The sequence below is a fragment of the Apostichopus japonicus genome, chromosome 1, assembly GCF_037975245.1.
Source record: "Apostichopus japonicus isolate 1M-3 chromosome 1, ASM3797524v1, whole genome shotgun sequence".
Classification (NCBI taxonomy): domain Eukaryota; kingdom Metazoa; phylum Echinodermata; class Holothuroidea; order Aspidochirotida; family Stichopodidae; genus Apostichopus; species Apostichopus japonicus.
In genome coordinates this window covers 18,310,354-18,334,191 of record NC_092561.1, presented here as the reverse complement: position 1 = coordinate 18,334,191, position 23,838 = coordinate 18,310,354, and the positions used below count along the sequence as shown (strand labels likewise).

General features: G+C 33.9%; 2 protein-coding genes and 1 long non-coding RNA gene across 6 annotated transcripts; 1 reads left to right on the top strand and 2 right to left on the bottom strand.

Moving 5' to 3' along the window:
* Positions 1-2,197: 2,197 nt before the first annotated feature.
* LOC139969761 (uncharacterized) lies at positions 2,198-13,597 on the bottom strand. 3 transcript variants are annotated; one of them, XM_071975017.1, is made up of 8 exons: positions 13,548-13,597; positions 6,937-6,955; positions 5,947-6,030; positions 4,952-5,236; positions 4,376-4,762; positions 3,422-3,515; positions 2,882-2,900; positions 2,198-2,328 (listed from the first exon to the last, which is right to left on the bottom strand). In XM_071975017.1, the coding sequence occupies exons 3-8, from the start codon at positions 6,014-6,016 to the stop codon at positions 2,254-2,256; spliced, it is 930 nt and encodes a 309-aa protein (XP_071831118.1). In that variant the 5' UTR covers positions 6,017-6,030; positions 6,937-6,955; positions 13,548-13,597; the 3' UTR covers positions 2,198-2,253. The 3 variants fall into 3 exon arrangements, with proteins under 3 accessions (XP_071831118.1, XP_071831109.1, XP_071831098.1); XM_071975008.1 differs by lacking the exon at positions 13,548-13,597 and having other exon boundaries at positions 6,937-7,125; XM_071974997.1 differs by lacking the exons at positions 6,937-6,955; positions 13,548-13,597 and having other exon boundaries at positions 5,947-6,059.
* Positions 12,031-23,786, top strand: LOC139969808 (uncharacterized). The gene is made up of 3 exons (XR_011793808.1): positions 12,031-13,050; positions 22,639-23,189; positions 23,661-23,786. It is a non-coding gene; the product is annotated as an uncharacterized lncRNA (long non-coding RNA).
* On the bottom strand, positions 16,773-21,520 carry LOC139969772 (uncharacterized). Of its 2 annotated transcripts, none has more exons than XM_071975038.1 (7): positions 21,403-21,520; positions 20,484-20,569; positions 19,490-19,774; positions 18,972-19,298; positions 17,918-18,025; positions 17,404-17,428; positions 16,773-16,912 (listed from the first exon to the last, which is right to left on the bottom strand). In XM_071975038.1, the coding sequence occupies exons 2-7, from the start codon at positions 20,536-20,538 to the stop codon at positions 16,888-16,890; spliced, it is 825 nt and encodes a 274-aa protein (XP_071831139.1). In that variant the 5' UTR covers positions 20,539-20,569; positions 21,403-21,520; the 3' UTR covers positions 16,773-16,887. The 2 variants fall into 2 exon arrangements, with proteins under 2 accessions (XP_071831139.1, XP_071831131.1); XM_071975030.1 differs by having other exon boundaries at positions 18,912-19,298; positions 21,403-21,517.
* Positions 23,787-23,838: the final 52 nt, after the last annotated feature.

The window sequence follows — 23,838 nt, the reverse complement described above, 5'->3', positions numbered from 1 at the left end:
TCACTCAAAATATATAAAACATAAATTTCGCTTCTTTCCTTTTTTCCTTAGAAGGAAATAAACTGAAATTGAAACGCCATTTTCTTTTATAAAATGTAATATTATTTAAGTACCACGCACTTTCGATAAAATACTTATATGTGTTTCGATAAAACACTTTCGATAAAACACTTATATGCGAGCAAAGAGGCTATCTACTATTATTTTCCATAAATTATATACATATCGCCATGAAATATTTGTGCAAAATGACAGTTTTACAGAATGATTAAAGTACGAAGTTCAAAAATTCCAATAAGCTTGAGTCAAACATCAATGTAACAATATTCAATAAGATTTCCAACAACATTACCAAACCACATTTGATCATAGAATTATTTACAAGCGATAAAGAATTTTCTATTGAAGAGCCTGAAATACACTTCGTTCCTTGATTTATTATACTTTTATGTAACTGTTATATTTGTAAAATACGTTTGACAAGGAGAAAGACTTTTCTTTACAGCAACAATGCCGGAATTTCTTCACAATAATTGATGAGTTCTGTTGTTTCGTAGCCAAACGTTATTGTTTTTTATACTAGAATGTCAAATTTTAGTATGTTTTTATGACATAAACTAAACGTCATACACAAGGAACATAGATAATGATATCTGAGTTAGTGAATCAAGATCGTAAACTACGCAGGAATTACCCCAAAATAACTTTGTTCAAATATTTATTGACATTTTATCGCAGCGACAGATTTGTCTTGTTAATATTAAATAAACTTAAACAAAATTTCTGACATTTTCTTCCTGGTTATGATTTATATAGCACTTCAATACGATCCGATGTTTCTGTGACTTTCTCGGCCTGACAAATATTTCCAAGTAAAATAAACGTAGAGAGAAGTAGATGACATCTTAACATTATCAGAAAAGAAACGTTTACGAATTCAAGGGGGTAAATTATGAACGACTTTCATTTTCAAAAATTCTGTTGAGTGTGTTCGAATTGGTTCAATGCTTATTTCCGTTTGCTAGATCCACTTACCACGTTGACTCGCTCGGCCTGACAAATATTTACAGGTAAAATAAGGCCCTAGCTAGAAATTGTTGACATTGTTTACACAGTAAGAGGGTCGCAATTGTTCAAAGTGGTTCACGAAAGTCACCTTCTATTACAGTTCTTATGCGATGTCCATTCACACGTAACATGGTTGTGTCATTTGAAAGCGGTTGCGGAATGACTGTTAGCGGTGATACCCCAATCGGTAGGCGTTTTACTTCACATACAACATTACCACCTTCACATGGAGATTCAAATGGACATGTCTCGACATTGCTGAATAAAATAGTCATGACAATCGCGTAGAGCTGAAAGTGCTTCGCCGTCTTGATCATTATGCTATTATTTACTTCAATGAGACTTCAGTCAGTATTGTTACAAGCGTGCGTTATAACAATTGAGGCAATGTGACGATTATGGATCAACGTTTGAAGACGGAATGACGCTATTAATAGCTGTAAAACAATTTATATATTTGATAGGCGGAAGTACATAGACAGCGTTTAAGGAAATGACATCACTATTTATGTAATTGCGTCTTAAATTGCATAGTATTTGAAAGCAGAAAAAATATCTTAAGAACAAGCAATGCAAGGTAGCACCAACAGTTTGTGTAAAGTAATAAACTGGCGTGTAGCATTACCTCACATTGAATGGCATTCCACATATCAATGCTGTGAATACTATCACCAGTATTTATTAACTTTAAATCCTAACTGACAATACTTGAGACACTCCTATGTTCAGTAAACGAACTTTCAAAGTTTATATTTTTTGTAATTTGTTTACTTATTCACCTTCGCTTCTGGTGGGGGTGCGTTGGGGGTGTTGGGGGGGAGGGGAGTTACAGTAACATATATGTTAAAGTCTTGTCTTCTATACATATAGTAATGTTAATGCCAAGCTTCACAAGGTTTTTCTATAGTTCAAATGATTTGACACTTTTCCATTCTTGAATGATATTAATTATCTTGGAATTATCAAATGATGCTGCAATCGCTCAATACTTGTTTTCGAGATTAATATAAACCAGTTAATATATACTTAAAAGTAAAAAATAAAGATGAAGAGATAGGCAATTTAGAAATATTCCCAAGATATAGAACGGGTATTGCATTAAACATATTCAAGTCTTCTGTACACGAAATCTTCGGATTTATTGGGTAGCTCTAAGGTCTCATTGAGTTGTCTGCCGTAGTTAGATTAAGTTCCTTTGCAGCGGTATGATATTGTTGTCGCCAAATCGAACGAAGTTAATATCTCCACAGTTTCACTGAACTAGCAAAGTGAAAATGAAAGAAATATGTTTAGTACACATATTTATCATTGAACGTAATGGTCTACTCATCTATCCAATACAATGCAACTGTGTGTACTTATGTATTTATGCCTTTTACTATGCTCATGAGATATTTTTCTTTGTCTTTAATAGCGCTCAAAGCACTTAACTTCTTGTAACAGATAATCGAGAGCAAAGCTTTAAAAATATTTTTCTTTATCTTTAATAGCGCTCAAAGCACTTAACCTCTTTTAACAGATAATCGAGAGCAAAGTAATGAACTCGATATCTATACGTATTAATTATCTAGCTGGATTGCAATGATGTTGATAATAAGCTTTGTCTAGTGACCTTACAATAATGCATTAGGTTATATCGCTTTGCCTTTGAAGTTCGGTAAAGTTATGATAGACATGAAACGGTAAAAACGATATGAAGCTGTTGACATCCCAGATACTTTGTAGGATTCTTTTTCTCTACAAGTTCATTTTAAAAAGACAGTGGGGAATAGTACACATATTAACGATTTGCAAAATTACTGAAAAATCTTACCTGTAAGTGGGGTAGCTGCCTGTTATATTAGAAAGATTTATGAGAAACGAAAGAGATATCATAATTTTTACTGTATATTACAGGATTATGAGAAGAAAAAGAATGGAAGGAAGAAAGAAGAAATATTAACATACGAGGGAGGACGGGTGTTCAACAATCGAGACAACCATCTACGGTTAACATGATCTAAGGACTCTGCAATAGTAATTGGAGAGTAGCATCAACTTTACTTCATATTTCAAATGTGGACTGTTGCGATAATTGTGAGGGTAGCATTTAACAGTGACAGAATGAAGTTGCCAATAATAGACATAAAAATAACAAATTTAAAGAACTTTGTTCACTGTTATTGATTTTTTAACTCAGTACAATTCAATTATAAAGTATATATATATATATATATATATATATATATATATATATATATATATATATATATATATATAAATATATATATATATAAATATATCTATCTATCTATCTATATATATATATATATATAGAAGGATGGATGGATGGAATTATATAAACCTTGCTTACTGTTTCCTTTGCGCATCCAATATCCAATAAAGCACTAGACATAGGACTGTAATGGTTATTCCAGCTAGTACAAATATCCAGATATATTTTGTCTCTGAAGAACAAACAGATCATAGTTAAAGATGTATTAGGGGATGAAGTTATTGGTATTACAGGATCTTGTACCGTTTAAACGATTTCATCAATAAATCAATATATTAATGTTTGTAAGTAATAATAGTTACTTTAAAACATATTTTTTTCAGTCTTTAATAAATGCAAGTGATCCTTATAATATCAAATTTGCTGTGTCTCTTTCAATGTTCTGTCTTTATTGTCATCCAAGGTGAATTCCGTTTTCACGATTAGTTAATGCTTTGTTGTAAATTAGACATCATAATGTGGTTCAATGATTTAAAGTGATTGAGTGAGTTTATTAAGCCTAACAATAGTCTGCTTTATAGCGATTTATAACACACATACGGTACATCATATAACATTGCACTGTTTTGCCGCATTCGAAGCTTGTTTCCAGTAGGTGAGCTGTTTGTTCACAAAGTTGTGGAATATCTTTAATTTGTGAAAAGGTCATGTTTAGTCTTTGCACAAGACAACGTATATTTTGCTTTACTCACTCTATTTACAATCTATTTAAGGATGAGAGCAGTGCCGGTAGGCTAAACTCGTGAATAGAATGAGGAAAAATCAAAATAATTCCAATGGATTGATCAACAATTGGTCAAATTTTGAACAACTTGTAATGACTTAATGGGATAATAATGCCAAGTATGTCATATCATTTTTTATCATTTTATTTGAATATGTGACATTTGCTACAATTTCATCCACCAATAGCAAATAAAGACTTTAAAACCCACTGATTTTGACAATGGTTTCTTTATTTAATTTCACAAAGTGAACATTCCAAGAAGCCTTATTACGATTTTAGAACCCGCTGCCAATACTTTGCTTTACCATGCAACGAACCTTCACATCCATGGCATTCAGTGAGCCAAACTGAGGCGGTGGTAGTACCTTCAGTAAAGCTGTTCACAGGTTTCAAGCTGACACGGATCGTCGCGTTTTCTCCCGCATCTTCAAACTCATCGAGTGTCACGTGACAGGTCACGTTGATATTCTCGAGAAGAACAAGAGACAGTTGGGCTTTTACTGTTTTATTTTGGAATTGTCTGGCTGTCTCTTTGGTGACATTCTTATCAACTTCACTCTGTATGGTCCAGTATACAGACGTGTTGCCTGTTACATTTAAAGCCAGACAAGTAAGTATTAATTTCTCCCCTTTAGGTCGTTGTTGTTGTTTACTGTTGTTGCCATTTACCCAAAGTTTCACTTGTATAGGATCTTAAATGAAATCGAGATAGCAAAATTTGTATATTAAAATAATAATGATGAATAAAAATGAAATATATGAAAAAGGGGAGAAGCGAAGAAAAAAAAACATATATTATCAGAATATAACTTCTTCAATGTAAGCTACATTATAATTTCTTGAAACAACATGTATTGTTTTTACATTAACTTAAAACTCACCTATAACATGTAAAGTATATCCAACCTGAATTATGTGGTTGAACAAACAGGTGTAGCTTCCTTCATTCTCAGCTTGAACATGCTGGATTTTCAAAAACGTATGACTGTTATTGATAATTTCACCGTGGACGATAGAAATACCTAACTCATATGCGTCAACAGAATCTGCAAATATAGTTTTCCCATTGAACCTCCACACCGGTTTTCCAGTATCTTCAGGCTTGAAAACACACTCAAGTAAGATTGTCTGTCCGTTTGGAATCCGCTTCATTTGGAAACCGATGCCTATTGACAGAACACAAACACAGAGAAACACGCTAACCAAAAACAATATATAAATATTCATAAGTTGATTACAGGATAACTAAATTAGTGAACACATTTTTGGGGTATGTAAACATTAAAACACCACTGTTATCAGTTCAGGTTGTGGTTCTACAACACTTGCAATTTCTGTTTAGAAAATGACCATTTAACCAGTTAAGGTTCATCAACTTACTTGTCCAGATGATATGGTCATAGTGTATAGTCGAACACACATACCTTTACGTTAGTTTTTCAGAAGTAATACAAAAATCAATGACTTTTATGGCCTCAAATGATATGTTTATAATGTAATGTAACGTCAAGTTTGTAATTCCAAATGGTGTTAAATTGTGCTATTTTGTTAACATGAGGTTAAAGAAACATGTTGAGCAGCTACTAAAAAGTAAAGAAACGATAGATTACATTAACAGTTAGGCTTCCACTGAAGAGCCTTAAACAAGCGTTCAGGCTTGTACTGAACAGCCTTAAAGGAGCAACTATAGAAACATTCCTGACAATTTTTTTCTTGGACTATTACATATGAAGACTGCAAATTTCATCCTAAAGGAATCCATTAAATACCACTGGAACCTTTCGCAAAAGGGCAAGGCTGCTGGTGTTAAGAGACGGGGTGTGGGTGGGGGGGGGGTGGTTGCATTAGTTAATTTGTACCTTACCATGGAACTAACCTTTATGTGATATTATCACAAGTAGAAAAGTAATCGAGAGGCAATTATATTTCATGGTGTAATTCCACATCGTCCCTTTTCCACCTAAAAAAGAAGGAAATCAAAACGCAGATACTGCTAAAAGTTAAAGATTGGCATTCTTGTATGAAGTAACGTTGTTCGTATAAAATTTACAACATTATATCCCTTGTTTTAATGATCACTTTTCAAACACACACACCCAACTCTACACATTAAATTCAGACTCTCTTACTGTAGTGCGCTATATTAACATGTATTTTGAGGGACATCTCATCAGGCGGATTCACACACAGGCTTGCACAGCTTTATTTACATGTTACCTTGCCGGTCGACATTTCATACACCAGTGTGAACATATACAATGCAAGATAACTGCCTTGACAGGTGAACGACGTAATGGTCTGGAAGATTTGAACTTGGTCCAGTACCCATTTTAATTCAATTCATTACAATGCTCCGGAATTGATGATTGTGCCTCTAAGGCTCTCCTGAACACCTGCTATATCATAGCTTCTCGCGTCTTTAAGGCTGACTTCAAAAACAACAATCCTCAATTGATGGAAAATGCAAAATACATATGTTGCAGAATTAGAAGCAGAATGATATTTTCTGAAAATATTAGCGTATCAACCGCCTCATTTGTTTAATATTTGACACCAATCGTAATGCAGGGCACGGAAAACACTAACTAAGAACACTTATTAAGCTGATCTCCTTTGCATAACGAATGGATTTCTGGTCTACAAAATACCAGAAACATTATCCATTTAGCTTCTAGTTACTGCATGAAACTAAAGATAGTGGGTTAGCATTCGACAAGGACTGGCCAATTTGTTGCCTATAGACTTGAAAAAGCCACTTGACATGTCTATAGTTCTTTTCTCTTTTGTAAGGTGAAATTGTTGTTAATTTAGGGTCCTTGGATTATAGTTATAACTTATATCAAAAGAATAGTTTTTAAAAACTTACCAATATAGTCTGGTCAATGCTGTATATAAATATATGTAATAGAGAGTCGTAGAGCAGATGGAAAACATGGGATGTAGCTGAGAGTTAGTCGTATCTATTTCGAGTAACTCGTAATGCTTGCTCAGAAGTACTTTTGAAATTTTTCAAAAGGCTATATATACATTTAATGCAATTGTTAGCTGTAATTGAATGGTCTTGCCACTTTCAATATGAGGATTTGGATGCCCATTAAAGCGTCGAAACATTGTTTTCGTCGCTTTAATGCACATAATGTTGTGAACTTGATTTGAAAGTCTCACTTTCTAGAATACACGCTACTCAATGATAAGAATTCACTAATCAAGTACTTGAATCGATATGTTAATATGTATTTGTAAACTTTAACAAAAGTTCAGAGGAGGTTAAAAGCACAAGTCACATTAGAGACAGCCTCCTGTTTTCTCTGGAATTTTACTGTTTTTGTGTGAGCAATCTTGTTCAATCGTATACAGGATGGTGATTATCCATCAGAGAATACATTTGACAAGTTGACTTATCTTTTAGTCATCACGTTCTCGAGAAAGTATGTATTACTTTTTACAGGAAATATGTGACTAAGTTCAAACCTATCCTATGTGTCCTGTTCATACCTACAATGTTGAGCCTCTCCTTCTGGACTTCTCTACTATGTGGATGCCATTTTGACTTTGAACAGTTCAAGGAGAAGATATCGACCGTTGCACTCCAATGAGCATCAAGCAGTCTTACACCATTTAATCCTTTAATCCTACACAAGTTAACTTGTCTCCGTCTACAAGTTGCCTTCTGTCTCTTGTTGAGCGACCAAATCCATGATGCCAGACACCAAGGACACAAAAGGAGTTTCAACTAGAAAACAGGAAGAATTGATCTCTTCCATTTTATCCGCCCTACTTGAAAGCAATGATCTGAAAGTCGTTATCCAGTCTGCACTTAAAGAAGCACTTAAAGAATCCCTTGACAAAATATCTCATGTCATTGACCTCCATGAAGGTCGGATCCTGGATCTTGAATTCCAAATGGACAAAAGCAACAAAGAATTAGCTGCTTTAGCCAAGGAAAATGAGAAATTAACAAGTGACTTAGATCAATACAAATGTGAACTCAATTTAATGGAGCAATATTCTCGCCGCAACTGTATTCGCATTTTCGGTATTCCAGAGAGTACAGGCGAAAATACCGATCAAATTATTACAAAACTTGCCGAGGAAAAACTTGGTGTTGATCTCAAACTGTCCGACATCGATAGGAGCCATCGTATTGGAAAACCCAACGGAAAAGGATCAAGATCAATCATAATGAAATTCACCAACTATAACATAAAGTCACGTGTGCTAAGAGCAAGACGCAAACTGAAATCATCGGGCATCGGCATCCAGGAGGACCTGACTGCCAGAAACAAGGCACTCTTACAGAAGGTCAAAGACCATCTCCGTGTCTCATCAGCCTGGACCATAGATGGACGGATTTTTGCCTTAACAAAATCTGCAGATGGAGTTGAACTGAAGAAACGAATAAATGGATTGAATGACTTGAATAATTTGTAGTTCAAGAAGTAATTTGTATTTTCTTTTCGAGGACACTAGGACCTAATGAATCCAATTAACACTTTGGACTCGAACACTTCCAATGATATTTCTACCACTTTGGGAAATCCTACTCTTCTGAACCATATTTTTTCTGAGTGTGATTTAATCTCAAATGGAGATGATGATCAGGTTGATAATTATTCATCTAATTTTGATTCCTCTTTATATTCTGATGTAAGTGATTTACATAATCTACACAATTTTTCACATAGCACCTTTTCTATTATTCACCTTAATGCCCGTAGCTTAATGCGTAATTATGATACTATTCGCGATTTCTTGGCATCTTCATCATTTAAATTTACAGTTATAGCTATTACGGAGACCTGGTTGCATTCCGATACTAATCTTGATTTAATTCAAATCCCAGATTATACTTTTACGCATAGGGACAGGGATACTAAACGGGGTGGTGGTGTTGGTTTTTATGTCCATAATTCAGTATCTTTTACTGTTAGTAATGATTTGATGTCCAACCCTTTATTATTTGAATCTTTATTTATTGATGTAAAATTTGACAACAAATCTCTTTCTATAGGAGTTATTTATAAGCCCCCTGACATTCCAATATCCAATTTTAATGATGAACTGTCCAGTCTAATGATTAATTTAAGTGTTGTCAGTAAGACTTGCTATATCTGTGGTGACTTTAATATTGACTTGTTAAAAAGTGATCATGATTCTAATGTATCCAATTTCTTAGATCTAATGTATTCCCATTCTTACTTTCCACTTATTTCAAAACCAACTAGAATTACTCCACAATCAGCCTCACTCATTGACAACATCTTTTGTAATGATACTTTTGTTAACTTAAGCTCGGGGATTCTATTATCAGACATAAGTGACCACTTGCCTGTTTATTGTTGTAGGGATTTTAAGGCGCACTCATTACCATGCTCCAATAACTTTTTTTACCATAAGAGGACCAGTAAAGATTCTTTACGTAACATCAATTTAGAACTTTCTTCTTTTGATTGGAACCTATTATACAATCTCCGAGATGTTGATACTGCATATAACTTTTTTGTCGATAATATTAACAATATAATTTCTAAGCACTGTGTAGTTAAGCAATTTAAAAGAAAATCCAATACTATTCGCTCACCTTGGATAACATCAAGTATTTTAACTTCAATTTCAAAAAAGAATAAATTATATAAAAAGTACCTTCTTAATCCTTCCAGTACCAATAAATGTAAATATACTCTTTATAAAAATAAACTGACAAAAATTATCAGATTAGCCAAGAAGATGTATTATGAAAACTGTTTCAAAGACAATAAAAATAATTTAAAGAAAACATGGTATACGATTAATAAAATTCTTGGTCGTACTTCAATCAATACTCCAATTGATAAAATTAAAGATAATGATTTGTTAATTACAAATAAATTTGACATGGCCGAGAAATTTAATGACTTTTTTGCTAATATAGGTAACAACCTTGCAAGTTCTATTCCCACTTGCCACTCAAAATTTACAGATTTTCTTACTGATAGTACCCCATCATCTCTATTTCTCTCACCAACCAACTCCTCTGAAATTATCAATTTAATAATGCAATTGAAAAAAGGCTCTTGCGGTCTTGATAATATTTCTGTTCAGTTTCTCCAAGAAAATCGTTTTATTATAGCTGCCCCTCTTACATATATTTTTAATTTATCAATATCTACAGGTGTTGTTCCAACTCGTACTAAAGAAGCTAAAGTTACTCCAATTTTCAAAAGTGGTGATAAGCTATCTATTAACAATTACAGGCCCATCTCAGTTCTTTCATCTTTATCTAAACTCTTAGAACGTATAATATATAACCGTACTGTACATTTTTTAGACAAGAACAACATTATTACTGATAGACAATTTGGATTTCGTAAGGGGCGTTCTACAGATATGGCAGCTTTGGATGTTTCTCAATATATCATTAACGGCTTTAACAATAAGGAATATTCTTTGGGTGTATTTTTAGATTTTTCTAAAGCCTTTGATACTGTCAATCATGGAATTCTCTTCAACAAATTGTATCGTTATGGTATAAGAGGGGTTGCATTTAACTGGTTTGTTAATTATCTATCCGATAGACGCCAATGTGTTCATATTGATAATCATTATTCTAATTTCAGTAAAATTACATGTGGAGTACCACAAGGGTCAATTTTAGGTCCACTGCTTTTCTCCTTGTATATAAATGATATTATAAATTGTTCAAACACCTTGTATTTTACACTTTTCGCAGATGACACCAGTATACTATATAAACACAAAGATATAAATCATGCTGCATCTACTATAAATTTTGAATTAGCTAAAGTCTCTACTTGGTGTCAAGTAAATAAATTATCTTTGAATATTAACAAAACCCACTTTATGATTTTTCACCCAAACCACAAAAAAATCAAGAACATAGATATATGTATTGGCAACTCACAGTTAAAGCGTGTTGAGGTTATAAAATTCCTAGGTTTATTTATTGATCCTGCTCTAAAGTGGTCTTCCCACATCTCCAAGATTAAAACTACCATCTCAAAAACTGTTGGAGTCCTTTATAAAATCAAAGACTTTGTTCCAATGTATATTCTCAAGAACTTGTATAATACTCTCATACTACCTCATCTTAATTATTGTAATATTGTTTGGGGTAATGCATATTCTACCTACCTAAAGCAATTGCTTTTATTACAAAAGAAGGCTGTCCGTGTTATTACACAGTCTGATTTCTTAGCACATACCCCACCACTATTCAGCTCACTGAACTTACTAGATATTTTTGATTTACATAGATACCACTGTGCAGTTTTTATTTTTAAGTCTATTAATAATAAATTACCAGTCAATTTTAATAATTACTTTCATTTCAATTATAATATACATAACTACCACACCAGATCCTCTGGAAATTTATTTTCATTGCCCATAAATACCGATGTCTTTAAACGTTCCATCGTCTGTTATGGTGTTAATTTTTGGAATAGCCTAAGTCATACATTAAGAAATATTAAGTACCTTAATTCATTTTCATTCAAGTTGAAAAATCATCTTTTATCCAAGTATCAACATCTTTAGATCTACATTTGTCTCTGACTTTAAGTATTTCCCACATTATCAAAATGCCTTTTTGTTTATTTTAGGGGTGGGGGGGGGGTATAGGTCTTCTTTGTTAGGGTCTTTATTATTATGCCCATTTACTTTATACTTGTTACCTTTATTTTTGGTGGGCTTCTTGTACAAGCTACGGCTTCCAAGCCCCTCCACCATTTTCTCTCCGTAATTTCCATTATTTTTCTTTTATTTGAATTACTACTTATTATTTTCTTTGCATGGTATTGTCTTCACAGTCCTATTATTATAAAAACATTGTGAGAAAATGGAAAAATAAATGAAATGAAATGAAACAAAAAATAAGATTATATAAAGCTAAACATGTCACTTTGGAATAACACAGTAACATAGGCGTAGGAGGCGCAGCCCCCCCCCCCCCCTTGACCAAAAGTTTTGGTGAATATTCGGGCAATATGCTGAGAATTTTTCGGGCACGTACTGAAAGAAGAGTAATTTGCAATGTGTTTTTCAAATTTGTTGGTAAAATTTCGGGCAAAATGATGAGAATTTTTTGGGCACCTACTGAAAGAAAAATAATTTGCAATGTGTTTTTCAATGGTTAAACTTATATTATGATATCGTTATTATTGTAACGACTTCCCCAATAATAATTACCAATATGGAAGGTTACTAACACGGAAACTGATTGTATGTTATATTGGCATGGTATGTAATAACCGATGAATGCCCAGATATAATGTGCATATTAAAACGTGTTGAACGCGCGAGGCGAGCGAAAAATTTGGTCGTATTTTTCGGGCAAGTCGTTACAGCCCCCCCCCCCCCTCCCCCAAATCAAATTAGACTCCTACGCCTATGCACAGTACTGATGTCATAGCTCTTAGTGTGAGATTCAGTACACTTTCGTTAGTTGTCTTTATACATGATGATTTATCACCTCATATAGTGGAATCAGATATATATATATATATACATGCTTGGAAATGTTGGTTTGTAAACACCTACTTTTCATTTTTCCATTGATCTTTTTTTTTCGTGTACATTAACTAAATTAATTCCTTCGGGAGTTGCAGCTGGCTAAATAACTAGTGCAGCGAATTACAGAGGACGTAAAATGAAATGTAATACACACTGTATAGCGTAGTATTTTATTTTGCATAACATGAGAATTTACACACTATGTTCAAATTTGCATTATTATATGTGACATCAATAATGAAACTCTGATTGATAGACGTGGGAGTGATCTAAATTAAATACATCGCTGATCAGTCAAACTATTCAAATGTTTTAAAATATATTATTGCCCTGAAGTGGGTTACTTGAGCAACTATCGTCACTCAGTTGAAAGCTAGGTTGCTTTCGACAATACGTTATTGTTTGTGATCAGCTTGTCAATCGTTCTGAAATATGTTTTATGGTACTTATGTTAAATTTTGCTATTAAGGTTAAGTTTCTATCGCACGCGACTTCAGACAGTATGCCTGTTTCACTTTGTCTTTGCCTTATGTTGAATATAATTGCATTAATTGGTTTCAGTGACAACGGATTACCATGAAGGAATTATCCAATTTCTCTTTACTTGGGCTTACATATTAAACTGCACGGAGTTAAAGTACCTTCGTAAATTAGGAATCGTATTCTCTGCATTTGACATTTCTGCCGTGCATAGCCGTACCTGCAACAGGCATCTACTGAATATTTATTTTCAGGAATAAAGTAAGGAAAAAGTGAAGAAAACCTGGTCGTAGATGAACAAGTCGCTGTGCTTGTGGTTTCATAATGCATTGCTTCTCTTTCATATTTTATCAAATTCTTTGGCCAAAAAAACTGTTTCTGACAATGTAAAATACTCACGTCTAATTCTATGTGGTTAAATATAACGATCGCCATCAACAGTTTGCTTTCATTTGAATGAAAAAAAAAATCACCACAAACACTTACCGTTTCATTGATGAACAGCGCCACATCAGGTTTGCTAAGGTAATATATAGTCTGTAGGCAATAATGGGCATACATAATTATGCATTGACGTTACACACGGTGCATGCATCAGTGAGGCGGCTGTTTATACGATACTTATTAACATTTAATGTTGAACTGAAATATGGACATTGTAGCGTTTACCATGATATATCCATACATAGTTGTTTGAAGTTGAACAGTCGACCTCGCGGATTTATCACAACATTAGTACTCGGGCATTGTACAAATCTAAGCTTGTTGCTAGTGCATTATTATAATGATTAATGCTTGCCCTTAGACCGTTGAATATATATTCGTTTCACAACAAGAGGAATTCTACTTGTACTCACATTCATGCTGTATGGTTTACTTGTACTAAAGTGTGGGAAATAACAGACTATGTCTATAAAAGAATTAAAGGTGACATGCATAATTAGGATGAGTTTCATTACCGTCAAAAAAGGATATAAAAGACGCTACAGCTTTCAGGTAATTGTTAGGAGTCAACGGAGTATCAGAATAAAACAAATATCACGCTGATCAAAACATGAATATAAATTAGTCTATTGTTTCTATCCTAAATTTCATGTAACCGAGAAAATGGTATCGCAAACTCAAAGAAGTGGCCTTCAGAGCTCACTACAAAAAAGCTTTCATGCCTTCCTATGCTTGTTTGAATAACTTAAACATTTCAAAAGTTACGTAATTTGAAATCCAAACATTTCTTACCTCTCTTTCAAAATGAACAGAAAAGGTTGTACTAAAAAATATGCGCTTAAAGTACATTAGATAGAAGCGAAATATGAGGTTTCCAACACTTCAATGAAATTGAACCATTCTACATAGAAAAATATATATATAAAGTTTTGTTGCGTGTGATTGGACATGCATATTACACATATTACATGGTATGTTGTCATCTTTGAGTCTGTATAAGGCAAAAATAGTAAAAAGTCGCGTGTCCCATAATTGTTTCACTAAAAATATATAAAACATAAATTTCGCTTCTTTCCTTTTCTGTGGTACGTACAAAGTAACTCTCCTGCATGTAATTTCAGAAGATAGAAGGAAATAAACTGAAATTGAAACGCCATTTTCTTTTATAAAATTTAATATTATTTAAGTACCACGCACTTTCGATAAAATACTTATATGTGTTTCGATAAAACACTTTCGATAAAACACTTATATGCGAGCAAAGAAGCTATCAATTATTATTTTTCCATAAATTATATACATATCGCCATGAAATATTTGTGCAAAATGACAGTTTTACAGAATGATTAAAGTACGAAGTTCAAAAATTCCAGTAAGCTTGAGTCAAACATCAATGTAACAATATTCAATAAGATTTCCAACAACATTACCAAACCACATTTGATCATAAAATTATTTACAAGCGATAAAGAATTTTCTATTGAAGAGCCTGAAATACACTTCGTTCCTTGATTTATTATACTCATATGTTACTGTTATATTTGTAAAATACGTTTGACAAGGAGGAAGACTTTTCTTTACAGCAACAATGCCGGAATTTCTTCACAATAATTGATGAGTTCTGTTGTTTCGTAGCCAAACGTTATTGTTTTTTATACTAGAATGTCACATTTTAGTATGTTTTTATGACATAAACTAAACGTCATACACAAGGAACATAGATAATGATATCTGAGTTAGTGAATCAAGATTGTAAACTACGCAGGAATTACCCCAAAATAACTTTTTCAAATATTTATTGACATTTTATCGCAGCGACAGATTTGTCTTGTTAATATTAAATTAACTTAAACACAATTTCTGACATTTTCTTCCTGGTAATGATTTATATAGCACTAAAATACGATCTGATGTTTCTGTGACTCTCTCGGCTTGACAAATATTTCCAAGTAAAATAAACGTAGAGAGAAATTGATGACATCTTAACAATATCAGAAAAGAAACGTTTACGAATTGCAAGGGGGTAAATTATGAACGACTTTCATTTTCAAAAATTCTGTCGAGTGTGTTCGAACTGGTTCAATGCTTATTTCCGTTTGCCAGATCCACTTAGCACGTTGACTCGCTCGGCCTGACAAATACTTCCAAGTAAAATAAAGCCCTAGTTAGGAATTGTTGACATTGTTACACAGTACGAGGGTCGCAAATGTACAAAGTGGTTCACGAAAGTCACCTTCTATTGCAGTTGTTATGCGATGTCCATTCACACGTAACATGGTTGTGTCATTTGAAACGGTTGCGGAATTACTGTTAGCGGAGAGACTCCAATCAGTAGGCGTTTTACTTCACATACAACATTACGACAATCACATTAACATTCGGATGGACATGTCTCGACATTGCTGAATAAAATAGTTATGACAGTCGCGTAGAGCTGCATGAAGTGCTTCGCCGCATTGATCATTATGCTATTCTTTACTTCAATAAGACTTTAGTCAGTATTGTTACAAGCGTGCGTTATAACAATTGAGGCAATGTGACGATTATGGATCAACGTTTGAAGACAGATTGGCGCTATTAATGGCTGTAAAACAATTTACATATTTGATAGGCGGAAGTACATAGACAGCGTTTAAGGAAATGACATCTCTAGTTATGAAATTGCGTTTTAAATTGCATAGTATTTGAAAGCAGAAAGAAATATCTTAAGAACAAGCAATGCAAGGTAACACCGACAGTTTTTGTAAACTAATAAACTGGCGTGTAGCATTACTTCACATTGAATGGCATTCCACATACCAATGCTGTGAATACTATCACCAGTATTTATTTATTTTAAATCATAACTGCCAATACTTGAGACACTGCTATGTTCAGTAAACGAACTTTTAAAGTTTATATTTATTGTAACTTGTTTACTTATTCACCTTCGCTTCTGGGTGGGGTGAGTTGGAGATAGGGGGGGGGGGCTACAGTAACATATATGTTTAAGTCTTCTCTTCTATACGTGTAGTGATGTTAATGCCAAGCTTTACAGGGTATTTATATAGTTCAACTGATTTGACACTTTTTCATTCGTGAATAATATTAATAATCTTGGAATTGTCTGATGATACTGTAATCGCTCAATTCTTGTATTTGGAGATTTACATAAACCAGTTACTATAAACTTGGAAAATATAAAGTTCAAGTGATTATCACTATAGAAATGTTACCAAGATATAAAACGAGTATATAGTATCATACATATTACAGTTATCTGTACAGGAAATCTTCGTATTTCTTGGGTAACTATAAGGCTGGCTCTCATTGACTTGACTGCCGTATTTAGATTAAATTCCTCTGCAGCGGTATCATATTGTTGTCGCCAAATCGAAAGAAGTTAATATCTCCGCAGTTTCACCGAACTAGCAAAGTGAAAATGAATGAAATACGTTTAGTACACATATTTCACATTGAACGTAATGGTCTTCTCATCTATCCAATACAATGCAACTGTGTGTACTTATGTATTTATGCCTTCACTATATGCTCATGAGATATTTTTCTTTGTCTTTTATAGCTGTAATAGCACTTCACCTCTTGTAACAAATAATCGAGAGCAAAGCTTTACAAATAATTACCTCGATATCTATATTTATTAATTACCTAGCAGGATTGCAATGATGTTGCTAATAAGCTATGTCTAGTGACTTTAGAATGATGCATCAGGCTATATCGATTTGCCTGAAGTATATTTCAGATAGACCTGAAACGGTAAAAAACGATACGAAGCTGTCGACATCCCATATGCTATGTAGGATTGTTTATAATGCCTTTCCTGTACAATATTATTTTACAAAGACAGTGGGGAATAGTTCACATATTTACTATTTGCAACATGAATGCCAAATCTTACCTGTAAGTGGGGTTACCGTAGCTGCCTGTTATATGAAAAATATTAATGAGAAATTAAAGAGATATAATAATTTCTCCTGTCTATACAATGATTATGAGCAAAAAATGAATAGAAGGGAGAAAGAAAGAAAGAAGAAATATAACAAAGGAGGGAGGACGGGTGTTCAACAATCGAGACAACCATCTACGGTTAACATGATCTGAGGACTCCGCAATAGTAATTGGAGTGGGATCAACTTTACTTCATATTTCAGATGTCGACTGTTGCGATTAGTGTGAGGGTATAGCATTTTTCAGTGACAGAATTAAGTTGCTAATAATAAAAATTAAAAACAACAAATATAAAGAACTTGACTAATTTATGTACATAATCGAATAGATGAAATCAATATATGACCATTTATAATTATATAATATAGATAACAGACGCCTTTTAAATAGTTTGTCATCGGGTAATATATATATATATATATAGATATATATATAAATAGAAGGATGGATGGAATTATATATACCTTGTTTGCTGTTTCCTTTTCGCCACCAATATCCAATAAAGCACACGACTAGACATAGGACTGTAATGGTTATTCCAGCTAGTACAAAAATCCAGATATATTTTGACTCTGAAGACGAAACAGATCATAGTTAAAGATGTATTGGGGACGAACTTATATTATTGCATCTTGTACCGTTAAAACGAGTTCATCGATGGAGCAATACATTTATGTTTGTAAGTAATAATAGTCAGCTAAAAACATATTTTTGCAATCTTTATTGTATGCAAGTGATCCTTATTATATAAAATTTGCTGTGTGTATTTCAATATTCTGACTTTATTGTCCTCCAAGGTGAATTCCGTTTTAACGATTAGCTAATGATCTGTTGTAAATTAGACATCACAATGTGGTTCACTGATTTAAAGTGATTGAGTGAGTTTATTAAGCCTAACAATAGTATGCTGTATAGCGATTTATAACACACATAAGGTACATATATAACATTGCACTATTCTGCCGCAATCAAAGCTTGTTGCCAGTAGGTGAGCTTTTTGTTCACAAAGTTATGGAATATCATTAAGGTCATGTTTAGTCTATGCACAAGACAACGTAGATTTTGCTTCAATCACTTTAGGACTGAATACGTCAGTTCTAAATATGGCGCAGAACAGTCTATTTACAATCTATTTAAGAATGAGAGCGGTGCCTGTAAGCTAAACTCACAAATAGAATGAAGGAAAATCAAAACATTTCCAATGGTTTGTTCAACAAGTGATCAATTTTGGAACAACTTCTAAAGGCTTAATGGGATAATTAAGTAACGTATGTCATGTCATCTTATATCATTTCATTTGAATAGGTGACATTTGCTACATTTATCCAGCAATAGCAAATACAGACTTAAAACCTACTGATTTTGACAATGGTTTCTATACTTAATTTTCACAAAGTGAACATTCCAGGAAGCCTTACGACGATTTTAGAACAACCCATTGCCAATACTTTGCTTTACCATGCAATGAGCCATCACATCCAGGGCATTCAGAGAGCCAAACTGAGGCGGTGGTAGTACCTTCAGAAATGCTGTTCACAGGTTTCAAGCTGACACTGATCGTCGCGTTTTCTCCCGCATCTTCAAACTCATCGAGTGTCACGTGACAGGTCACGTTGATATTCTCGACAAGAACAAGAGACAGCTCGGCTTCTAATGTTTCATCTTGAAATTGTCTGGCTGTCTTTTCGGTGACATTCTTATCAACTTCACTCTGTATGGTCCAGTATACAGACGTGTTGCCTGTTACATTTAAAGCCAGACACGTAAGTATTAATTTCTCCCATTTAGGTCGTTGTTGTTGTTTACTGTTGTTGCCATTTATACAAAGTTTCACTTGTATAGGATCTTAAATGAAATTGAGATAGCAAAATTTTTATATTAAAATAATAATGATGAATAAAAATGAAGTATATGAAAAAAGGGGAGAAGCGAAGAAAAAAAACCCATATATTATCAGAATATAACTTCTTCAATGTAAGCTACATAATATTTTCTTGATACAACATGTATTGTTTTTACATTAACTTAAAACTCACCTATAACATGTAAAGTATATCCAACCTGAACTATGCCGTTGAACAAACAGGTGTAGTTTCCTTCATTCTCAGCTTGAACATGCTGGATGTTCAAAGACGTATGACTGTTATTGATAATTTCACCGTGGACGTTAGAAATACCTAATTCATATGCTTCAACCGAATCTGCAAATATAATTCTCCCATTGAACCCCCACACCGGTTTTCCAATATCTTCAGGCTTGAAAACACAATCAAGTAAGATTGACTGTCCGGTTTGAATCCATTTTGTTGAGAAACCGATGCCTATTGAGAGAACACAAACACAGACGAACACACTAACCAAAAACAATATATAAATATTCATAAGTTGATTACAGGATAACTAAATTAGTGAACAAATTTTGTTGGTGTGTAAACATTTAAACACCACTGTTATCAGTTCAGGATGTGGTTCTACAACACTTACAATTTCTGTTTAGAAAATTACTATTTAACCAGCAGAGGTTAATCAAGTTAACTGTCCGGATAATATAGTCAAAGTGTATAGTCTAATACACATACCTTTACGTCAGTTTTTCAGAAGTAACACAAAAATCAATGACTTTCATGCCCTCAAATGATTTGTTTATACTGTAATGTAATGTCAAGCTTGTAATTCCAAATGGTGTTGAATGTCCTCCAATTGTGCTGTTTTGTCCAATTAAAAGAACATGTTGAGCAGCTATTAAAAAGTAAAGAAACGATAGATTACATTAACATGTAGGCTTCCACTGAAGAGCCTTAAAGGAGCGTTCAGGCTTGTACTTAACAGCCTTAAAGGAGCAACTATAGAAACATTCCTGACAATTTGTTTTCTTGGACTATTACATATGAAGACTGCAAAGTTCATCCTAAAGGAATCCATTAAATATCACTGGAACCTTTCGATAAAGGGCAATGCTGCTGGTGTTAATAGACGGGGTGTGGGTGGGGGGTTGTTGCATTAGTTAAAGTACCTTACAATGGAACTAACCTTTATGTGATAGTATCACAAGTAGAAAAGTAATTGAGAGGCAATTATATTTCATTGTGTTAGTCCACAGCGTCCTTTTTTTTCACCTAAAGAAGAAGGAAATCAAAACGCATATACTGCTAAAAGTTTAAGGTTAGCATTCTTGTATGAAGTCACGTTGTTCGTATAAAATTTTACAACAGTGTATTCCTTGTTTTAATGATCACTTGTCAAACACACACACCCAACTCTTCACATTAAAATCAGACTCTCTTTCTGTAGTGCGCCATATTAACATGTATTCTGAGGGACATCTCATATAAGGGGAAGTCCGGGGAGGTCGCCATTTTATACACCAGTGTGAACATAGGCAATGCAAGTTAACTGCCTTGAATAGGTGCACGACGTAATGGTCTGGACAGGATTTTAACTTGGTCCATTACCCTTTTTAGTCCATGTCACTACAATGCTCCGGAAGTGATGATTCGGCCTCTAAGGCTCTACTGCACCCCTGCTAGAGCTACTCGCGTTTTTAAGGCTGTCGTGATACAACAACGATTCCTCAATTGATGGAAAATGCAAAATACATATGTTGCAGAATTAGAAGCAGCAATGATATTTTCAAAAAATATAAGCGTACCAACCGCTCCATTTGATTGCAGGGCATGGATAATACTATTTAAGAACACTAAGCTAATCTCCATTGCATAACAAATGAATTACTGTTACCGACACCACTAACCTTATCCATATAGCTTCTTGTTTCAGCGTGAAACTAATGATAGTGCGTTAGCATTCGACTGACCAATTTGGTACCTATAGACTTGAAAATGGCCACGTTATTTTTCTATAGTTCCTTTGTAAGGTGAACCGTTGTCAATATATGGTGCTTGGATTATATGTTTAACTTATATCAAGAGAATAGTTTTAAGTAACTTACCAGTATAGTCTGATCAATGCTGTATATAAATATATGTAATAGGAAGTCGTAGAGCAGATGGAAAACATGGGATGTCGCTGAGAGTTAGAAGTATCTATTCCGAGTAACTCGTAATGCTTGCTGAGAAGTACTTTTGAAATTTTTCAATAGGCTATATATACATTTAATGCAATTGTAAGCTGTAATTGAATAGTCTTGCCACTTTCAATATGAGGATTTGGATGCCCATTAAAGCGTCGAAACATTGTTTTCGTAGCTTTAATGCACATAATGTTGTGAACTTGATTTGAAAGTCTCACTTTCTAGAATACACGCTACTCAATGATAAGAATTCACTGATCAAGTACTTGAATCGATATGTTAATATGTATTTGTAAACTTTAACAAAAAATAAGATTATATAAAGCTAAACATGTCACTTTGGAATAACACAGTAACATAGGCGTAGGAGGCGCAGCCAACCCCCCCCCCCCCCTCCCCGACCAAAACTTTTGGTGAATATTCGGGCAATATGCTGAGAATTTCTCGGGCACGTACTGAAAGAAGAGAAATTTGCAATGTGTTTTTCAAATTTGTTGGTAAAATTTCGGGCAAAATGATGAGAATTTTTTGGGCACCTACTGAAAGAAGAATAATTTGCAATGTGTTTTTCAATGCTTAAACTTATATTATGATTATCATTATTATTGTAACGACTTCCCCAATAATTATAACCAATATGGAAGGTTACTAACACGGAAAATGATTGTATGTTATTGGCATTTGATGTAATAACCGATGAATTCCCAGATATGATATGCATAAAACGTGTTGCTTTGTAAACATCTTCTTTTCATTTTTCCATTGATCATTTGTTTTCGTGTAATTCAGTCTTCCTTCCGTAAGTATTAGCTGGCTAAACAACTAGTGAAGCGAATTACAGAGGACATAAAATGAAATGTAATACACACTGTATAGCGTAGTATTTTATTTTGCATAACATGAGAATTTACACACTATGTTCAAATTTGCATTATTATATGTGATATCAATAATGAATCTCTGATTGATAGACGTGGGAGTTATCTAAATTAAATACATCGCTGATCAGTCAAACTATTCAAATGTTTTAAAATATATTATTGCCCTGAAGTGGGTTACTTGAGCAACTATCGTCACTAAGTTGAAAGCTAGGTTACTTTCGACATTACGTTATTAATATGTTTTATGGTACTTATGTTAAATTTTGCTATTAAGGTTAATTAAGTTTCTATCGCACGCGACTTCAGACAGTATGCCTGTTTCACTTTGTCTTTGTCTTATGTTGAATATAATTGCATTAATTGGTTTCAGTGACAACGGATTACCATGAAGGAATTTTCCAATTCTTCTTTACTTGGGCTTACATATTAAACTGCACGGAGTTAAAGTACCTTCGTAAATTAAGAATCATATTCTCTGCAATTGTTATTTCTGCCGTACATAGCCGTACCCACAACAGGCATCTGCTGAAAATTTATTTCAGGAATGAAATAAGGAAAACGAGAAGAAACTGGGTCGGAGATGAAGAAGTCGCTGTGCGTGTGGTTTCATAATGCATTGCTAGTCTTTCATATGTTATCAAAGTATTTGGCAAAAAGTTGTTTCTGACAATGCATAATACTCACGTCTAATGCTCTGTGGTGACATAAAACGGTCGCCATTAACAGTTTGCATTCATTTGAATGAAAAAAAAAAAGAATTCACCACACATATAAACATTTTATTAATGAACAGCGCCACACCAGGTTTGCTAAGGTTACATTTAGGTAGCATACGCCCATTAAAAGCCCCATTGACTTACACACTAAATCACAAAAGTAATGTGGTCTCTAAGTCTAGATAGAAGTTTTCACTAGCTTAACGCTACCCATCACCGGATAGCTGACAAGTTGGCCTTTCATGGCACCATCAATTTTTTGTACCATGACCGTGAAAATTTTTTGCTATCCGAGCCGGAAGTTTTCGTCACTTGTAAACAAACCTCTTCACTCAGTGGTAAACAAATTTCCTACGCTGCTCCTGGGAAGCCTAAAGGGGTCTAAAATTGCCTCAATTGACCCAATTTTTTCACCACATGTACTTCCATTCATGCTCTTCAACATGAAAGCCACAAAAAACTAGATTATGATTGATAACAGGTCACAAAAGATGTTCTCCTGCTGCTTTTTGGCACTTTTCCTGAAGGAGAACAATCGAGCGGATTGATATAGACTCTAATAGGAGTATGCCACCTTTAGTCTGTAGGCTATATTGGGCATATAAAATGATGTATTGACGTTACACACGAGTCAGGAGGCTGGTTATACGATACTCATTAACATTTAATGTTGAACTGAAATTTGGACATTATGGAGTTTAATATGATATATCCATACATAGTTGTTTGAAGTTGAACAGTCGACCTCACGGATTTAT